The sequence below is a fragment of the Morchella importuna genome (genome assembly GCF_003444635.1).
Source record: "Morchella importuna strain M04M26 chromosome Unknown Morimp01GS001, whole genome shotgun sequence".
NCBI classification, from domain to species: Eukaryota; Fungi; Ascomycota; class Pezizomycetes; order Pezizales; family Morchellaceae; genus Morchella; species Morchella importuna.
This window is the reverse complement of record NW_025763398.1, coordinates 2,668,731-2,688,612: the sequence shown is the minus strand read 5'-3', so window position 1 is coordinate 2,688,612 and position 19,882 is coordinate 2,668,731. Positions and strand designations below refer to the sequence as shown.

At 46.9% G+C, this 19,882-nt stretch overlaps 6 protein-coding genes across 6 annotated transcripts; 1 reads left to right on the top strand and 5 right to left on the bottom strand.

Annotated features, from left to right (window-relative positions):
• Nucleotides 1-1,158: 1,158 nt before the first annotated feature.
• On the bottom strand, nt 1,159-2,736 carry LAJ45_00682 (uncharacterized protein; the record flags this gene model as incomplete). The annotated part of the gene is made up of 3 exons (XM_046110283.1): nt 1,159-1,557; nt 1,611-2,381; nt 2,590-2,736. 3 exons carry the CDS (start codon nt 2,734-2,736, stop codon nt 1,159-1,161), a joined length of 1,317 nt encoding a protein of 438 aa, XP_045976976.1.
• Nucleotides 2,737-5,677: 2,941 nt separating this feature from the next.
• LAJ45_00681 (uncharacterized protein) lies at nt 5,678-7,030 on the top strand (the record flags this gene model as incomplete). The annotated part of the gene is made up of 4 exons (XM_046110282.1): nt 5,678-6,415; nt 6,479-6,597; nt 6,663-6,863; nt 6,916-7,030. 4 exons carry the CDS (start codon nt 5,678-5,680, stop codon nt 7,028-7,030), a joined length of 1,173 nt encoding a protein of 390 aa, XP_045976975.1.
• Nucleotides 7,031-7,672: 642 nt separating this feature from the next.
• LAJ45_00680 (uncharacterized protein) lies at nt 7,673-8,800 on the bottom strand (the record flags this gene model as incomplete). The annotated part of the gene is made up of 5 exons (XM_046110281.1): nt 7,673-7,768; nt 7,836-8,086; nt 8,148-8,318; nt 8,379-8,503; nt 8,556-8,800. 5 exons carry the CDS (start codon nt 8,798-8,800, stop codon nt 7,673-7,675), a joined length of 888 nt encoding a protein of 295 aa, XP_045976974.1.
• Nucleotides 8,801-14,791: 5,991 nt separating this feature from the next.
• Nucleotides 14,792-15,856, bottom strand: LAJ45_00679 (uncharacterized protein; the record flags this gene model as incomplete). Its single annotated transcript, XM_046110280.1, has 2 exons — nt 14,792-15,320; nt 15,399-15,856. 2 exons carry the CDS (start codon nt 15,854-15,856, stop codon nt 14,792-14,794), a joined length of 987 nt encoding a protein of 328 aa, XP_045976973.1.
• Nucleotides 15,857-16,667: 811 nt separating this feature from the next.
• LAJ45_00678 (uncharacterized protein) lies at nt 16,668-17,643 on the bottom strand (the record flags this gene model as incomplete). The annotated part of the gene is made up of 3 exons (XM_046110279.1): nt 16,668-16,696; nt 16,772-16,793; nt 16,912-17,643. 3 exons carry the CDS (start codon nt 17,641-17,643, stop codon nt 16,668-16,670), a joined length of 783 nt encoding a protein of 260 aa, XP_045976972.1.
• Nucleotides 17,644-18,341: 698 nt separating this feature from the next.
• Nucleotides 18,342-19,836, bottom strand: LAJ45_00677 (uncharacterized protein; the record flags this gene model as incomplete). Its single annotated transcript, XM_046110278.1, has 3 exons — nt 18,342-18,827; nt 18,881-19,598; nt 19,733-19,836. 3 exons carry the CDS (start codon nt 19,834-19,836, stop codon nt 18,342-18,344), a joined length of 1,308 nt encoding a protein of 435 aa, XP_045976971.1.
• Nucleotides 19,837-19,882: the final 46 nt, after the last annotated feature.

Sequence of the window (19,882 nt, the reverse complement as noted above, 5' to 3'; positions counted from 1 at the left end):
CATGAGTCTGGCGAAAGCGGGCATGTGTGACCTATACCACGCCCATACCTGCCTCCATATGACATGATACATCGAGAGTGGTAGTTATGGTGATGGTGATGAAGCTTGCTACAGATAAAGCCCTGGAAGCATGGAAGTAGACGGGTTGGGGACGAAGCCTAGTGATAGGTGTTCGGGACTTAGAGGTTTTCAGCCTACCTACCGCCTATCACGCAGGTGCCTACATGTACTAGCACTAGTGCAGTCACGCAGGTACGTATACTACATGTACCCGGGGGTGCCGGAAAGTGATGCAACGATCAAATGGTCATATTTCTCAACAACCAAAGTAGCTAACAAAATGTGGAGCGAATCTATGGTAATTTAGAGGCTGGAGATCATAGTTATAGTAAGAGTTGATGTGGGTGGCTGTTGATTCTCCTTTTATTACTGTCTCTTGTCACAAGTTGTCCTTTTGTAGGCTAAAACCCCCAAATCAGTGACTTGAAAAATTGCAGACTCTATTCTAGAGACTCATTCATCATGCGTATGACTAAAATATCTATCCTTCTCAAGCATTGTGTTGTGTTAAAAGTTGAAGTTCTAAGTACCTTTCGGCGTTGCTAGGTCAAACGTTGCATCACTTTCCGGCACCCCTGGGTACATGTAGTAGAGGTAGTGCTGCTGTCACACAGGTGCGCTGATGCTGTCACACAGGTGTGCCGTCCCCCTTCCGCACTAGCAGATATCTTTTCTGAGTGATATGGTCAAGTTTGAGCTTTTTCACGGATAAAACATCCTTCAGCAGAGGATACCACAGTATGGGAAAACGATATCCCATTTTCTTTGATAAGTTATCTTTTTCAAACTGTACCATAGGGTACTATTACTTATTAAACTGGGCGGACCCTTCGTCCATTCCCGGTTTTATACCTGCCGGACATCAGGTGGAATTATAATATATAGACACAGTTCTAACACCGGGAGTTCGAGTCAACTACATTTTTAGGCGATTTTGCGTGAAAAATGAACGGTTTTCGTTAGTCTCGCAACCCGGGTACATACATGCACATAACTATCATTTAAGCTGGGGCAAGATTCGCGCATCTATTACTATGTAGTCGCTAAGAGATAATGAGACAACAAAAACTAATCGGTATTGATATATCTCAAGAGGGCCTAAGCCTCCACAAATGCTGCCCACATCTCTGCCCTTTTGCCAGCAGCCTTAATACTGAAGCCAGAGTTCGGTTTGATAAATACTGCTTGTCCAGCCCCCAGAATCTCTTCTTTGTTATCTCCATCAATGCCCTGCAAACTAACTTCACCGTCAAAACAGAGAAACACGCTAGGTCCTGCGATTCCCTCATTTATCACCTCTTTTTCGCCGTCTTCCTCCAACTTGATATTGAGTAGATCAAATTCAGGCATAGGAACTTCGTACAGTTCTGTTTTACCGGTCGTTGATTTACTCCATGTTTGATGTTTGAGCTCGAGCTTCTTTGAAGCAGAGGCTTCGTAGAGAAGCATGTTTGTGAATATCTTAGGGTCATCATTCTCTCCAAAGCCGCAGGCAATCTATTGAGAATTTAATTAGTTCATTCCTTTAATGTTCAAGTCCCTATTCGTACCATATTATCAGACCACGCCATGCACTCAATAACATCGCCCTCCAAATAGGCATGAATACAATCCGCCGGAATGGCAATTCCCTCTCCCTTCTTCAGTCGGACAAAATTCGTGAAGAATATTGCTGCAAACATTCCAACATCTTCGGGATAATCCAGGAGCATCTTCTTCACAACCGGGCCCAGATTCTGGCTTCTCCCGAGAGTTCCCAGAGCATCTTCTCCTAAAAGATGCATTCTGCCTAGAATAGCTTGACAGAGCTTCGAAATAGTCTCTTTATCTCTCTTGAAAAGACTCCAGAACAATGTCTTCAACAGCCCTTTCATCTTCTCTTCTTCTCCTTCACCAGTTTTCAGGAATTCGTTGACGGCATCTTCGTTTGCCAGTGCGGCCCGTAGCTCGGGTACCTCTTGAAGAAAAAGTTTGATTTCGCTAACAGGTCTGAACCCGACAAATCCTTGGAAAAGATCCGAGACAGTAACCGAAACCTCAGGCTTATGGTTAGGATCGACGAATTTCTCGTTCTTGCCCTTTTCTTGCTTCTCCTGTTTCATTAACTTCTGGGCGAGACCTTTATCGGGATGGGCTTGTAGAGGAAGTGCTTTCCGGAACGAGAGAATCTTGAATAGGAATGGAAGGTGGGGGTCTTTGTTGAATTTTTCATAGACGGCGGAGGTCAGATATTCTTCTGGATTAGAGGCGATTATGTCTGCAAGAGGCTTGTTGTCTTTGACGGCACGGGACGGACCATTGGGATGATCTCCCATCCATATCTAGAACAAGTTTATTCAATATTAGCGGTTTCCTATGCCATGTATTTCATTTTTATTGTAATTTATCGATGAGATACAGGCCGAGAGAGGAGCACCAGACGAGCGGTGATTTGTATATAGGCAAATGAATAACCCTCCAGATCTCTGATCATGAACATAATTTCGCGACCATCCCCATACTAAAGAAGGAGCCAACAGTAGCACTTACTTCACCATACGGCTGGTTCTCGTCGATCTCGAAGTTGTTCTCCGGGGTCGCTGTAGCAAATCTGGCTGCTAAGGAGTCTGAACCCTTCTTTCCATAAGGGTAGGGTAATACGGCGACGGTCAAGCGTATGAAATTACAGTCGGGCATCTTTGGCTTGAATTGAGTGTTTTCAGTTCTCGGTGCCCTGAAGACCAAACAACCGTTATAAACTTCTCAAACTGATTTGACGTCAGAGCTTGATTACCGCAACGGGTTCTACCCATTCATTCCATTTATTAGAAATCCACAGTTCGGAATCTCTGTTCCGTGCGCATGCGTGGTGTTGTCGTCATAACGAGTGCCTATCTATGACGCGGTCCGCATAAACATTGTTCCCGTCCCAAGACCTCTTTTATCGGGAAATCCCGAAGAGCCGCAACATATACCCACTCGATTGGTTTAGGGCATCTAGAGTTGATTGAAGGTTTCTCATCTTCAAATCATAATGTTCATTTTGGAATGAGCTCCCTGCGGATATGGTGTATCCCGTCTTAGTGGAACTGCACGATGCAAGAATCATGATCATGATAGGTGTGTCAGGGAACGCCATGTTTTTTTGGGCGAATAGAAATGTTACGGGAATGTAAGGCACTTTCTTGCTCTGTTTGGTTCGTTTAAATTTCTACATTGACAGACTTCTTGAAATGGTTGCCCCGATCGATAAAGTGCACAACTATAAGTAAAGATTTCTTTTTTTCTCCCCCACTGTCGACATGTCAGCATTCCGCTCTGCACTTACATCTCTCATGTCTTATGGTGCCAGAACATTCCCCTCATCATTCACCATATAGAATGTGCCCTAAACCAAAGGTTGAAGTGCTGGATTATAAATATACAGCTCAGATAAGATAAATATTCTGGTTCCTTCTTTTTTTACATCTTGAAGATATTTAAAGGGAGTAACTTTACTTATTAAGCGCTGCGGAAGTACATGTAATTATAGCTATAATACCAAGAGTCTCAAGTTCCTTGAAATACATGCCACATGAAGCAGCCCCTGATATGATATTTGCAGGTTTGTAAAGTAGGGACGTAAATATGTATGTACTCACGAATTAATTAAGTCTTGAGAATTCTTGGTAGCAACGACATTACGACTTAGTTAACGCGCGAGTATTACTCTAACCGTTTATCTGGCCCCTGAGCTTTGCATAAACGTCGCACCAACTAACTCTGGTCTCTGGAATTTCATATCTCGGAAACAAGATCTTGGGTCTGGCTATTTAGTCGTTCGAAAGCAGGCATCCGTTTTGTGTGTGTACCGCCTGGCCTAGATAGGAGATAATGCCAAGAGAATTTCTCGTAGAAGAAATGATTCTCTTCAAGTGGAGGTTTGTTGGTGTTCCTTCATAGGAAGATCAAATCCCAATTAGGTATCTGATTGCCAGCAGGAAAGATAGCTGTCATAGCGTATCACTCATAGGTACATATGTATTCATCTACCATCGCGTCAGTGACAAATTCATGTCTCTAGCGAGCACAACTGGGACTAAAGTATAATATAGGTAGGTATCTGTTTATAAAATAGGACTCCCTTCTGCGTCGGTAAAATCCAGCCACTGGCAGACAAAAGCACATTCGGAAAAGCAAATACAATGACGGGCACTCGTTCTAAGAACCCAACCAGTCTCAGAGTACATACCTTCGTTGTCCCACATGCAGGTTAAACGACAGAAGTAGTGTGTTGCCCCATGGGCTAAAAAGTGAGCGGGCGGGAAAGTCTTGGAGAAAGTCTTGGAGAAATCAAGCCAATCGCTAATGACAAACTGCATGATAAACATCCCAATTCGGCCGCTTACGCAAGAGGGAGTAGAGGGCGACCCCGTCAACCCTGTACACACCACTTCAGTCATTTCCTTCATTGGCTCCGGGAAGCAAACATTGAGGAGCCTCACCTTTAACTCGACTTTATGGCTGTAAGGGCTACAATACTGAACTGGTGTGAACAGGGGTGACAAGGTCGCCCCCCAAGGCCTCTCGCACCATACACGGCATGACATTGGGGACGTACGATCAGAATTGTTGTACTTTGGAGAGGGCTAAAAGTCAGCCTACGGGTCGGCAGCAAATCCTGACGTTCCTCGTGCCTGGAAAATGCCGATGACTTCTCACACACATATTGTCATGTCAGTCCATAACGCCTCTTAACATAGCATGATAAGCACTTGCTGGATTTGAAGGACGTTGGTATCAGGTTTACCCAGAGAAAATACTTTTCTCTCAACAAATACCTACCCAGGTAATCCCTAAACAGGTAATTTCATTCGCTCAGCTGAGAAATGTGGAGGCTGAATTCGTCCACCATGAACTTTGTTTGTAGGCCTAGGCTTTCTGCAAGCTTGTGTTGTCTCTGCGTGAAAAATACATTGGTCTTTTTTTGCGGTTATCCCAACCCAGTTAGGAGAGTCAGGGGCCTTGTTTTGACGAAAAAAGAGTGTTGAGTAAGGCAAAGTAAGATCGATGATACTTCATTAGCTGTCTAGACGAAGGAATGCTTGGCAAATATATAACGGGGAGTCTTCCGTACTAAAGTTTGATTTTTCCAACCTATGGGAGTGAATTGTAAAGCTATTATTATCTCTGTCGATCGTAGTGCATGGGGTTAGGGAACGGCCAATGCTGATCTTCCCCAGAGTGTAGAGAAAGCTGAACCAAAAGTTGATCCACGTCTGTTGCGTCGCTCTGCAGAATTGCGGAAAGTGCAGAACGTGCGGAAAGTGCAGGGCAGGGGCAGGGCGCAATATACTTTAAGCATACCCAGACGGCTGGCTAGTGACTGCATGCGAACGTTGTTCCTAGAATCAATGAAAATGATTTAAAAAATAAAAAAAAAAGACGGCTGACTAGTTCACTATCGAAGTTTACACAGGTATATGAAGGGCCCTCTGGAAGCCTCCAGGACTTTGCTCTTCCATCCCCCACAATCGTTCTAGATAGACTGTTCACTCTATCTTTCTTTGGCCCTTTAGCCGTAGACTTTCGTTCGACTTTTTAAGCCCTTTCTTGTGGTACCTGGCACCAAGGAATTGCACTTTTTAGAGTAGCCATTATGTTAGTTCAAGGACTTCTTTCGATTCTCGCTTTCGCCGGAACTGCCTTCGGGGAGTTGGTTCTAGATCGCTTCGACAACAGTGGTATAAACGCCCTTGGAAACTGGCATGGTTGTGATGGCTCAATGTCCTGTCAATGGAATGGTGACAGTTTGACCATCCAGTCAGCCGATACGGATAATAGTTTCTTCACGCAGTTCAAGGGCGCGTGTCAAGATCTCGGGAGTTTCAACGACCAGTTCCTTCATATTGTATGCTCCGGAGATAAGAAGTTTTCCGTTGCTCTTACGCAGAACAATAACGGTTGCGATATGAGTCGGGCTCCGTATCCGGAGACTTGGGATATTGTCAATGCCGAAGACTACAGTAATGGCGAAGATATATATATCCCCATGAGTCACTTCAACATCATGAAGAGCCGTACTCTCGGTGTCGCACTTAAGGCATTCCGCAACCCTGGCGCCTCCACCACCTTCTCCCTCATTGAAATCGTGGACTCGGCCCCGGGAGGCGTCCCGGAAAAGAAGCCTACTGGTCCCCTCTACTTTTCTTGCACACGGCCCAACAGCATTGCTTTCGGCATTGATGATGGTATTCCGAGCTTGACTGAGGATATGATGAAGATTGTTGATTCTGAGGGCATCAAGGTTACCTTCTTTGTCGTCGGTAACTCTCTTGATAACCCAGACCTGCCTTTCAAAGCATTGTATAAGCGCGCACTCGCCAACGGACATCAGGTTAGTAATTTCTAAACTAACTGACTTCATACGGGGGCCCGCCGCTGACTATTTCCCGGTTAGGTCGGATTCCACTCATATACCCACCCTAAACTTGAAGGTCTCAATTCCGTCAGTGCCATCGATGATGAGTTTTTGAGGAGTCATGATGCAGTTATGAGAAACCTTGGTGTTGATTCCAGGTAGAATTTCCTAGCTCCACTCAACTATCTTATTCTGATACTAATTCTTACTAACTGTTTTAAAGATACTTCCGTGCGCCATACGGAACAGATGGTGCCCTTACCCGCCAGCGTCTTGAGGCCACCGTCCCAGGGACTAAGATCATTAACTGGAGCGTTGATATCGAAGACTGGATTTGGGGACCCAATGACCCGGACAGGCAGCAGACTCTTGCTGTCCAGCGTGATCTTTCCAAGGGTGGCAACTTGTTTGTTGCTCATTACCTGTTTGTATCCCTTTTGATTCTTAAGTGGAATGTATTCTGACCCCATACGTAGCTATATTTCCACCGTTGAGCAGCTTCGGCAATTCATCAAAGACGCCAAGGCTACTGGAAAGCAGATTATGCGTGTTGACCAGTGTCTGATGGACCCTAATGCGCCACCTCTATAAGCGGTAGGAATTCACGAGTTAATCTGAGTAATGTAACGATTTTATTTAATGGTACTTGTTTGGGGCGGGTGTGGTACTAGGACTGGAATGGGGATAATGGACTTGTGGAAATTGGCGTGTTACCTTTGTTTATTTTGTTTATGATAATGAGAAAAAATACTTCTTGCCGTCTGAAATGTGATCTATAAGCCGGCCCAATTAAGTAACCAAGGAAAAGTAGAACTCCCTGGCGGCGCCACAGATACTAGTACTAACTGTGGTCAGCATGTGAAAAATGCAAGCTGTAAGTAGAGGCACACCTTGGCGTAGTTGGGAATCAGGAATCGTTACAATCAGAATCGAAGTTGGTTGTACTTGACAGGGGATTCAATTTCGTCCTAAGGTATTACCCGAGTGATAATTCATGACGCCGATTCGGTTTACTTTGCTCAATATTACGTATGTACATGATAATATCGATACTTTCCGAGAAAGTTGCATGTACGCGCAGCAATTTACTTCGTATAAGTATCACAGTATCACACAGTGACTATTTACAGTATTTCCAAGCCTAATATTATCGCCCTTTTATATGTTGGGGCCGGGGGGGGGGGGGGGGGGCGCGCCGTGTATCTGTGCGTTGGCACATCGGTACGTTTGCATTTAACTCTTTGTTGTAGAACTCTTGGCGGAGGATGTGGAAGTCTTGGTGGTGCTGGTGGAAGTCTTGGTAGACGATGTGGGGGTGCTGCTAGATTTCTTCGCTGAATTAGTATTGCCAGCCAATATTTTAGTAGTGTTATATACATATTATAGGGTGACTTACTGCCAAAAAATACTGATCCAATGCATCATTGATTTGCCCCACATGGGCATACGCATCAAGAGAAGAGAAAAATGGCAACGTTTCACTCTTGACTATCTTGAGATCTTTTGCTTTGTCATCGTAAGGCTTGTCTCTCCACCTCTCTTCCATGGGGTCGATGAACTTTGTGGTTTCGGGATAGCCAAAATCGACCAACTGTGTTACGTTGAAAGCGGCCATCATGTCGTGGTCTTCATGTACTAAGTTGTGCCCTAAAACAAGTCAATAAGATAAGCTCAGATTGTACTATGTAGTGGGACGAAGATGGCCTACAATGGAACATGTAAACGCCATCCCAGGGAGCATATCTAGCCAATACTCTAACTTTCTCATTTGTCCCAAGCAATACTACATCTTTGAGAGCCACGGCTTCGTAAGGTTGTATAGCATTACGTCCTCCAGTACGGGAGATAATCTGGAAATCAATCAAATGAATATGAACCGCTGAATAATATATAACACCAGTCAGCACTGTTTAAAGAACCTGCAAGTATTGACACTCACGGTGAGACCATCCGCCACTGCTATTTTCCAACTCCCAGACTTCGGTCATGCCACGTGTAGGCCTTGCCAAGATACGGTTTTTCACACTTGAGAAAGGGACTCCATTTATGCGCCACTCACCACTCCTATCCTAGAGTTAGCAAGGGGGAGCATGTTCGGTCTGCTTTTTGCACTTACGATCTTTCAAATTTGAAACTCCTATCAACACCACTCTTTGGCTTAGGGAGGGGGGCCTTTGACAATTCCGCGGGAAGCGGTCCGTTATTGCTCCAGCTAGTAACCGTCATCCCAACACGGAATTGCAACACACGATCCGTTGCGTTATAGTCTTCATCCGCCATAACATCACGGGCGTTCTTGATAACGATTTTCTTACCGGCGTAAGGTTTAAAGTCAACAATAAGTTCCCATCTCTCCGCCATAGAGATGAAAAATTGGCTTGTTTGGACGGGTTTTGATAGATAGCCTCCGTCAGATGCTATAACGTAGAAAGGAATACCAGTTTTCTAGCCGTCTACGACTATAGTTAATCTAAAAGTCCTACTAATAGCTACATTTAACATTCTAAAACGGTATGTGCGAGGCTCGACATTGAGATATGGCCATGGTTGACCGTTCTATTTCTGTTAATTTCTTGGGATTCGCCATCTTTCGGTTCTCGGGTCTCACCACATGAATTACGTCTCCATAAAGACTCTCTCACTCATTTTCGGGAGATAATAGTTCACCGCTAGGTTGGTATATCTTGGACTGGAGGACAAGCGTGACATCGTATTTCAGTGCTGGCAAGCCAAGCCTCTTCTTTCGGGTCTGAAAGGATGTAAGATCCAGCCTGGCCAAAGTAGGCATTAACAGCAGTGATATGGACCGCATGGTCGTGATACCAGAGTGTCCTTGCAGCTTGGTTGTTTGGATAGTAGTAGTCCTATCAGATTAGGTTTAGTGCCGGTCTAGTTGTCAAAGAGTTACACATCTCTCTCTAACGACTAATTAACACACACCTTATAATATCCTGGTCTTATAGTATCCTCGGCCTACCCATCAAAGGGAGCTCTGGAGTAGGAACCGTGAAGATTGCGGAGGGTCGATCATATTGATTCACGAAACGAATAAGTGCTTCTCTCCCCTTTGTCATTTGGAATGTTGGGCCCGGAGTGGTTCCATCATATCCCACCAGATTTGTTAGTCCTAGGTTTGGATATACTTGCTGCTTAAACGGCTTAATAATTACTTCATAGAAGCCGATCCAAACTTTTGTAATAGGAACTACGCTGAAAAAAAATTTAATAATAAGTTTACTTTCTCTTTGGTGTGGAAACTCGGAGACTTACGCCTTGGGTTTGGCAATGGGAGCCTGAGGTAACTCATACTGGAAGATATAGTTGTACTTTAAGAATTCATTAGTTCACGATACTCATGCGTTCAAAGGTTGTGGGGAAAAAATACCGGTGGACTGAGCCAGTCGCTATCTCCGGCTGAGACAGGAGGCGGTGTGAAGGCTATGAGAAATGATAAGAACCACAGCCCTATCAGAGTTCGGGGTATTCGTAAAGAGTTATGCATATGGGGCAGACTAATTAAATTCCGTGGAGAATTCAACCTGACTGATGGACAACGCTCATTTGTTGGAATAAACGGTTTCTCCTGACACTGAGGGCAGTTTTGTCATATTTGAAGTGGGGCTTGACAGGCTTTATATCAATCTCATTAAGGCTAGAAAGATTCCTTCCATCATTTCTTTCACAAGACTATCCTAATAGTTTATCTAGTCTTGTGGCGTTTCTTTGTGGACAATCTCCGAGGGAAATTACACGCCCCGATGGAAGTATGTGGTTGTTTTATTGGGGGCCACTATCTCACGTACTGCCTAGTTGTTTCTTCCAGCATCCCATATCTACTAATTCTCTAGAAACCATAAGGTCATGACTTGAATTATGGAACCCCGGCCCACCAGACAAATATGGATGCTCCATGGATTCAGCCATTGGACACATTACTTTCGGTATCCGACCATGACAGAACTTCGATTCATGATGAAAGTGGTGAACGGATTAGATATCTATATACAAACCAACCCAAGGATAAACAAATACCTCGTACATAAGTATATACAGATTTATAATCTAAGTTCAAGCCATATCAATTGTATGCAGGGAATAGCGAAGTATATAGGATTCAACGGTTTATATGAGACTTCACTATATATAACGCATGCTACGAGCTCGAGGATGTGCAATCAAAATATAGAGCAAGTACCAAATACAAACTCCAAGTGTCTATCGTCTATTGATTCTTATACCGCACTAAGTCTATATCCGGTGGCCGATATAACAATGCCAATTGCAAGCTTTGATGTCTTAGATGGATCAATCTTTAAATCAGGCTACCACCCGATCTTGTGAATATGATTCAGAATCCAGCCTTAGGCACAGTGCTGCTACTTTAGGCAAGACTGAATGTCTCGGATCAGCAGTATTTTCATCGAGGAACATACAAAGAGACATCATTATCAAACCTATGGCCCACCACACAAGCCGTATACTCATACATCTGTACATGTGATCGAATAAGATTTAGAATGATTATGCCACTTTTATCCACCTACCGGGGACACTCCCGAAACTTTATGTAATCGAAGTTCTGAAACTGGGAATTCAACTAGGTTACTCGATTAATTTGAAATAGAGCGCCAGAAATAAAGTAGTGTAGTGAGGAACTAACAGGGCTAAGTACTCCTATGAGACAGATGCATATGTCGTGATTAATTTGGAGGTCTTCAAGGTAAGGCGGATTCAGATCCAACTTCCCATCCATATGCTACAGGAATCCTATAAGCTCTATTAATATAGATTTATTGTGACCTGGTGTTTCGTTCGAATTCTATTGCATGAACGCTTTGTGGAACATCGTCACAGGGATCAGGGTATAGTATCTGCTTAAGCTTACTGGGCTCGTACAGGACCATGAAAGACCTGCTTAGTCAAGGATACATAGTAACCACCTGATGGTAAAACGAACAGCATGGCTTTCAGGTATCATTTTCTTCTGGTACAGGGGTGGACATGAGATAGTAAACCTCAGCCAGCCAGAGAAGCGCCTCAGGCTATAATCGAGGATTCCAGTTTAAACCAGTGGTTCATTAAACGTGGTTTACTTTTCAGCTTTGCCGCTTCTACTTGTGCTCTTCCGAATAGCCAATAAACGCCATAGCGAGGTACCAGGAAGAGAGAATTAGGGGACAAAATGGCTTTATATGGTGCAGCTCAAGTATCAAATGAAAGTGGTGGACCGTGGCTCTGGATGTCTTACACATGGCATATTCTAGCTAGCTCCAACGATCTTTGATATTCGCTTAATTATATCCATGGAGCTCCAGGGTAGACCCGTGTTGATCAATCGGCTGCCTGCAGGGTTACATATAAGTTTGGGGCCCCTGTTTAATGCATTCTATGATATTTATCGCCTTATACACGTGCGACCTCAATATCGAATATTTAGATATTACGAAGAATTTGTCGACCGCCTGATCAAGGATACGAGTGCGTGTTGTGGATTCCGTGTTATTTGCCAATTAGTTATAGACTTAATGCCGTAATTATTCGATCCATACCTTAAAGATTAGTATTTATGTATTGAAAGTCCATTTTGTACTTACATATGTCGCCGCCATGTTATAATTCACATGTAAGGTAAAACCACAGCTTCATATGACCTTTTTGTTTGAGAGCGATCAGGGAAAGTCCACAAGCTCAATCTTGTTATTCTTTATCATTCAGAGAACGCCATGTCAAGAGGAGTCCCGGGAATGCTTCACCATTTAGGTTGCATCCGTACCAAAAACGAGAAACGCAGCTGGCAAGTGCCGTAAGCGCATAAAAATAAGGTTTGAATCATAAATATCAGAGCCTAATTAGGTTGGTTAAGATTAACTAGGGAAAGTTCCAGGCCTGCTCCATCACATGAAGGCTTGGAAAATTGGTTTGTGGGGCTTGGTGTAAATGTTTATCCTGTATTTATTCGCTTTGTGAACTCCACATGGTTAATCCAACTACCACACTTAACTATTACCGTCTTTCCCACAAAAAAAAACACTCATCGTATTTCGGTACTTGTGTACAGTATTTGAGATTATAATAGACCAAATATTAATATATCATGTAGTAGAGAACGGCACACATGGCTGTCGCTAAGCGGCAAGCAAAACCTGCAAAGCCCATAGATGCCGTAACTCGATTATCACAGGAAAGTAGGTTCTATTTTATCCTTTAGTCCATTTATTCTCTAGCCTTCCAGGCCTTTTGTCCACTCGCTCTTTTGTCCGGGGTCCTGTACAAAGGTCTTTGCTCTCCAGCCCCAGCCGGTAGTAACAACGACCATTATCAAATGATTAGCTGTAGGATGATTTGTTTTAAAAAGGAGCTGAAAAGGAACTCTGCATAATCAACTCGAACCGATTTGGTATTCCTGTATTAGGGATATTTCGATCTAGGTAAAATGCATTCATCCGAGTGATCAATGGTGACTCACTATAGTCCTCAAAGTGGTGTAACATTTAGCCTGGGAGCGCCAAATCCATGCAAGAAGCGACATTGTCATTTGACAAAATACCCGGGCAGACTCCCTTCAGAAATCTCCTCATTATACATAATGTAACTCTCTTTGAGATAATCCAAATGGTCCATACTGTTGGAGAATAGCTCCTATATTGCCAGGACTTTGAGAAGACAACCGCTACACAACTTGCTAGTATCTCTAGCTCTAGCATCGTTGACCGTTTCTTCTCGCCCTTCGTGCAGATCACCCTAGGTCCGTTTTTTTTATAGATGAGAGTATACGAAGGTATGGTGGCAAGAGATAAGAGGAAAACCCGTATCCATCTTCACTAGGATAAAGTTCATATGTAGGCGAGAGGCCTCGATAGATATATCTATGCAGCCTTGGGCTCTACACCTTACCCCGGACCTTAAGTAGACAAACTATAGGCCGGGTTGAAGTTGCACTACTCCTGGGTGGGGGCAACAAGAGTTTGTTATTTCCAGGCCCTTTCATTCTGTTCGAGTGAGACTCTCGGCTGCTATGTGCTGGAAGCACATTCGGCTTGTGTCCCAACCGCTATAACAAAGGAGCGGTGATGTTTCTCTATATGCATGCCCTGCCTTTTTATTGTATAAATGACAGGATAACCATATCCTGGGCCTTCAAGCGCTGTTAGCTAATCTCTACACATTAAGAGGACATATAGCTGTTGACTTACTTTATTAAAAGTGAATTCGAGCTGTTACTTACAAACTCGAGACTTGAGAAATATATATTTCGATATGAACAGCATCCAAGTCTTTACCTGTATCGGAGGGGTCTTCTCTATCAGTAGACAGCGATAAACTGACCTGATATAAGTGAAGGCCTCGGTGCTAGGCGGATGCGTAGAGAAAGGTAGTTTGTCCATGTGGGATGGGTGATGGAAAAGACATTACAGAATAGGTGTTGATGATGGTGCAGGAGGAGACGAAATATGCGAAGAGAAGAAAGAGAAGGATGGAGGCAGATAACATGAAGAGGATAGAAGGGAAGCAAGCGAGGTACAAAAGAAAGGGAGCTGTTATGCAGGACGACGGCCCGAGCCGGTGTCGGAAATTTAATTTTCCGAAGCTAGCGGTAGGTTTTCTGTGCCGGGGTATGTAAACGGGTTCACTAGCTGTATTTTTTGCTGCACGCCTGTGTGTGGTGATGGCGGCCTCCTCCGGCCGCGGCTAGGCACGAGTGATTCCTTGTGATTCGGCTTAAACAACATAGTCTTTCCCCTCGTCACATTGGCTTGTTTTACCTGCAAATGGAGATGGGCAGAGAAACTTCCCTCGGCATATATATTTGACTGCAAACAGGTCACTTGGCCTTCCCCTAACACCCGTAGCACACATTTTGCCAAGCTGGTCAACTTGCACTTTATGATATATCGATAACTACAGAACCGAATCTGATCATACACTTAGCTGGTATTTTGGAGGCTGAACTACACGTGTGTACATATTTATCAATATATATAATCTAAATAATGTTTTCCGTCACCAACTCCTCTCTATTTCATCAACCCCGCCCGCGGTCTCTAACTATCAGCAAAATACATTAATGCAAGGCTGATTGCCTGCTTACTTCCCAGTGTCATTTATACCTTTTGTCTTCCTGCAATTTCTTGTAGCTTTGGAGTTTAAAATCAAGATAACTCCGCCCTGCAGATATACGTCTGGCTCAGAGACCGGCCTAACTGCTCAGATGAGTCTTGCTAAAGAATCGTCCATAAACCACAGTCTTCGCGGGTAAGGAATCCAATCATTAACCACTTGGAAGATCATTCCCATTCCATTCGCTAACTGATACTATTTACAATAACCCCCCCCACATCCAAAGTTATGGCCCTACAACGCCGCCTCAATCTTCCCCATATCCGCCATAATCGGCGCCCACCTCGCCCACTCACCCTCTCCCATCCCCTTCGCCAACGGCAACCTCCCACCATCCACGTCCCCAAAGCCCAACACCCTACTGACCGCCTCCTTGATCCCCACCGTGCCCCAACTCACAATCAGCTCCTCTGCACTCGACACCATATACTGCAGAGCCCGGATCTTCTGCAGGCGCTCCGTGTCGAGCGGGCCCTCGGCCGTCACAAGATTATACAGCGCCACGACACTCTTGGGGAAGATACCGGCGAGACCGTCAATCGCGCCGAAACAACCGACCTGTAGTACGGGGAACAGCTGTTGCCCGAGGCCGGTGAAGAGGTGGAAGTAGTCGGTGTCGATGGTAGGGTCGAGTGCAATCTGGGCGTGCACGGAGATGTCGCCGTGAGAGAGCTTTCCGCCGACGATGTTTGGGTGTGCGGCGAGGGCGCGGAATGTAGAGGGGAGGATCTTGACGTTGTTGGATACGCCGGGGTAATGATAGCTTCACCCACAAGATAGAATCAGCAACCATACACTTATAATTATCCAATTCAGCGGCTGAAGAAAGGAGCAAACCAACATCATAACCGGAATCGGACTCTCATCCGCCACAGCCTCAAACCACCCTCTAATGCCCGCCTGATCCGCCGCGCCCGCAAAGTACCCGGGCGCCAACACCAACCCCCAGCCCGCGCCGGCCTCCTTCGCCTCCGCCAGCAGCTGAACTGTCTCCTCAATCCCGTTCGTCGCAGTCCCCGCAATCAGTGGGTAGTCCTTGAAGCCCGCGGCCTCGAGTGCCTGCCGCACATACGAGATCTGTGAGACCCGCTCTGCGCGTGTGAGGTGCACGGCCTCACCGGTGGAGCCGAGAAGTACCAGACCACGGCAGCCGGACTTTGCGAGGTGGATGGAGTGTGCAGCTTGCGCTTCGAGGTCGAGGGGCGGCATAGTGCTGCTGTAGGTGCTGGCGGACTTGCTCACGAAGAAAGTAGGGACGGGGACGTAGATTCCACCGGCGGGGGGGAGGGATCGTGACATTTTTGGGGTATATGATTGAGTGTTTCTTGGTTCCTCTTTACTTTTGTCTTTTTGGTGGTGAGTATGGCTGGCAGATGAGTAGAATAGGTCTAACCAGCAAGAAGAGCGAGATATAGCTTCTAGATAGGTATTTACAGTATTTGTCCTCCCGCCCTCCACTTGCATCAGCCCAGCCAGACCTCGGCCAGAACGGGCTGCATGAGATGAGGGGCAAATCCCCCACAGGGCCAGGGCTCGGCGTGCACTCCGGGCGTGGCCTGCGAGTGACACTTCGTGACGCGCAGGCGGGGTTCTGCGTCGCGGGGACTCTCGCTTCTCGGCACTCTCCCGCGAGACCGGATAAACTTTGCACGTGGGCGCTCGGTGGGCACTGACCCGAGCTGCGGGCGAGCGGTGTGTGTGCGGCTCTGTGCTTGCTATTCCGGATCCAGTCTAGTGGGATGGCAGGGGTGCGGGCGGCAGGGGTCTGTGAGTTTTGGCTAAACTTACGTCTGCGGGTCTCAGAGCCTGGGTGTGACTTTGTGGACTTGTAGGTATAGCATTGGGCCCTATTACATTCACCATGTCTTCAGTATCGATGGCGCCTGGTGCGCGATGAGATACATTGATTGCCTCGTGTCACGGATGTAACGATATGTAGGTTCGAGATTAGAGATCTTAATTGCTATCCTTTTCTCCGACGATATAGTAGGAGGGTATATTCCATTGTGTTATGCATACATGTTTAAGCTCGAGAGCAAAAGAAGAGATAGGGGGGAAAAAAAAAAAGAAAAAGGAAAGCCCGGCTCTACGGCACCGTTACTACATACTACTACTGGAGGTTGACGAAGAGGCCACCGTCTGGAGGAATTGGGATTGTGTCAGCTGTGTTTCACTAACTATTGATATCGCAGGAAGGGAAGAGATTGTACTCACCGACCAGCAACTGCGCACCCGTCTAAATATCATTGACACCGAATCAGCATGACCACAACCACAAAAACCACAACAAACCCCCCCCCCCAAAAAAAAAAAAGCCACCAAAAAAGGGCAGAAATAAACACCGCAAAACTCACCATATAACTCGACAAATCACTCGCCAAAAACACGGCCGGCCCCGCCACATCCTCCGGCACCCCCGTCCTCCCCAGCGGTATACGGCCCTCCATATACGTCCGCTTCGCATCATCGTCCAGATCCTCCTCATTCAGCGCCGTCTTGATGGTCCCCGGCAAGATCGCATTGCACCGGATCCCATGCTTCCCCAGCGCCGCCGCACAGCTCTGCATCAAGCTCAGCACGCCCGCCTTGGTCGGCGTATAATGCGTCTGCCCCGCGCCACCCACCAGCGCACTGATCGAGCTCACGCCAATGATACTCCCGCCCCCACCCTGCTTCACCAACTGCCTCGCCGCCGCCTGCGTCGCATAGAACGCGCCGTCCAGATTGATCCGCACCGTGCGCTCATACAGCTCCTTCGGCAGCGTCAGAAAGTCCGCAAACTGGCACACCCCCGCGTTGGACACAAACACGTCGAGGCGGCCATATTTCGCGACCGTCTCGGCGATCAGGGCCTCGGATGTGGCGGGGAGCGAGATGTCGCCGGGGATGGCAAGGAGCGACGATGAGATTGGTGCGGCCTCGATGGTGGCGCGGAGGCTGGCGATGGAGGAGGCTTGTGTGTCGTTGAGGTAGTTTATGGCGAGCTTTGCGCCGTGGGTGGCCATTGCGATTGCGATTGCGCGGCCGATACCCGTGGCGGCGCCGGTGATGGCGACGACTTTGTTGGTGAGGAGTTTGGTGGACATTTTTCTCTTTGGGGGGAGGTTTTCTTGGCGGTGCGGGAGTGTGTTTGAGGTTTTGAGGTTTGGGGGGATTGAGGAATTGGAATCGGAGTTGGAATTGGGGGGAGAGGACTCCTTATATGCTTCTTCTGATCACTGACACTGCTAACCACAGCTCGGTGTTCTTTCTACAGCTCTTTTTATCCCCCAATTGCGGGGGCAGAGGGCGGGGTTATTTATCTAGTTATTCCCGTGCTAACAATCTACAGCATCACGTGATAGCACGGGAATCGTGAGGGTGAAATGATTCCCTTTGCAGGAAAAAACGTGGTTGTGACCCCCGGCTGCCATTTATTTCACATTTTTTTTTATCGGCGGGAAAAAGCAAAAAACAGGGTGTGGAAATGATATCCATGCATGAAATTGTGCTGCTGCTCTGCTGCTGCTGCTGTTGCGCCGGCCTTTGCTCCTTGGTTTTCCTCCCAGAAAAGAAAAATTGAAACCAGAGAGAATAGCTAGATAAATACAAATAAGAAAAAACAAAGGAAATAAATAAATAAAAAAAACACGCAGTCCCATAATCAAACATAGCTCGTCACAATTCGCCCCAGACCTCTAAGAATCCAGATGCAGATGCAGATAATCCATCTATCCATCCACTCTCCATCATCGTAAATACGAGGAAGGTCCTACTTCAAAAACCTTCTCCACCGCTTGGATAGTCAATGCGCACTCTCCTCCTGTGCCTTCACCCCATTCGTGCCATTCACCGCCTTCGGCGCCACGCCCGCAGCCGGCGGGGTCAACGCCTTCTGCGGAGTAGGGCTCAACAAAAACCGCGCATCCACCAACCTCGCCTTGGGGTTCAACACCAGCCCGAAACCTGGCTTATCCAGTACGGAAACATCCATAGATCCATTGATTGGAACAGGCTCATCAATGAACATATCGCCAAAGACGGGGTAGACCGATTTTCCGTCGGGCGAGTTTGCGAGGTACTCTTGGAAGGGGCAGTTTGACTGCGAGACGACGTAGTGGTAAGAGTATGGGCCCGAGGCGTGAGGGACCACTGGGATGTCGTAGGCGGCGGCCATAGCGGTGACTTTGAGGAGCTCGGTGAGACCGCCGACCCACATGACGTCGGGCTGGAGGATGTCGAGGTTGCGGCCCTCAATGAGTTTGCGGAAGCCGTAGCGGGTGTATTCGTGCTGTTTTTCAATTAGTATGTTTATGTATTTGTGTGTGAGGGGGGGTAAAGTACCTCGCCGGTAGTGAACTTGAGCTGCGGCAGCGCCTGCTTGAGCTGTTGGAAGCCATCAAAGTCATCCGGGTGAAGGACCTCCTCCCACCAATTGATGTTCAGGTCCAGACACGCCGTCGCCAGCTGGATCGTGTAGGGCACCGTCAAGCTCATATAGCAATCGACCATAATCGGGTAATCCGGTCCCACCGACTCCCTGTGCTTCTTCAAGAATTCCACATTCTTCCTTAGGCCCTCATGGCCATCATCAGGCCCATACGGCAGTGGCACCTTCGCACCAAAGAAGCCCATCTCCTTCGTCGCGACCGGCTCGGGCCCCGTGCAGTAGAAACTCAGCTTCTCCCTCGTTGCACCGCCAATCATCTTGTACACTGGCTCGCCACGGATCTTTCCGAGCAGGTCCCACAGGGCCAAGTCAACGACAGAGATAGTAGCAATGGGCAGGCCCTTGCGGCCGTAGAAGGTTGTGGCGCGGAACATCTGGTCCCACATGAGCGAGAGGTTTCGGGGGTCGTTTCCGATCAGGAAGCGCTCGAGGTGCTGGTGGACGATCCAGCAGGCCGGGGGACCGCCGAAGCCGGTGGCGAAGCCCGTGGTGCCATCCGTGGCCTCGATCTCGACGCAGAAGGAGCCGAGTACGTTGATGCCCCACGAGGTGCGCGAGTGCTTGTATTTCTCGAAGCGGGACATGGGGTTTGCAATGGGGGAGTCGACGAGCCTGTGGTGGGGGTTGTTAGTACTACTGCTACTACTACAATCTACGGGTGCAATGCGTCTACTGCTACTGCGATAGATCACGGAGATGACAATTGGGATAGTAATTGGTATAGTAATTGGGATTGGGGACAATACCAATGACCGCCGGCAACATTGTGGTAATCACCGCCCGAGCCGACACCGTCGACAACATAGGTCTTGATGGCCTTGATAGTGGGCCACTGCTTAATTTCCGACATTGCTTGCAGAGATTCTGGTAGAGATAAAGGGATTGCGTGAGGGAGA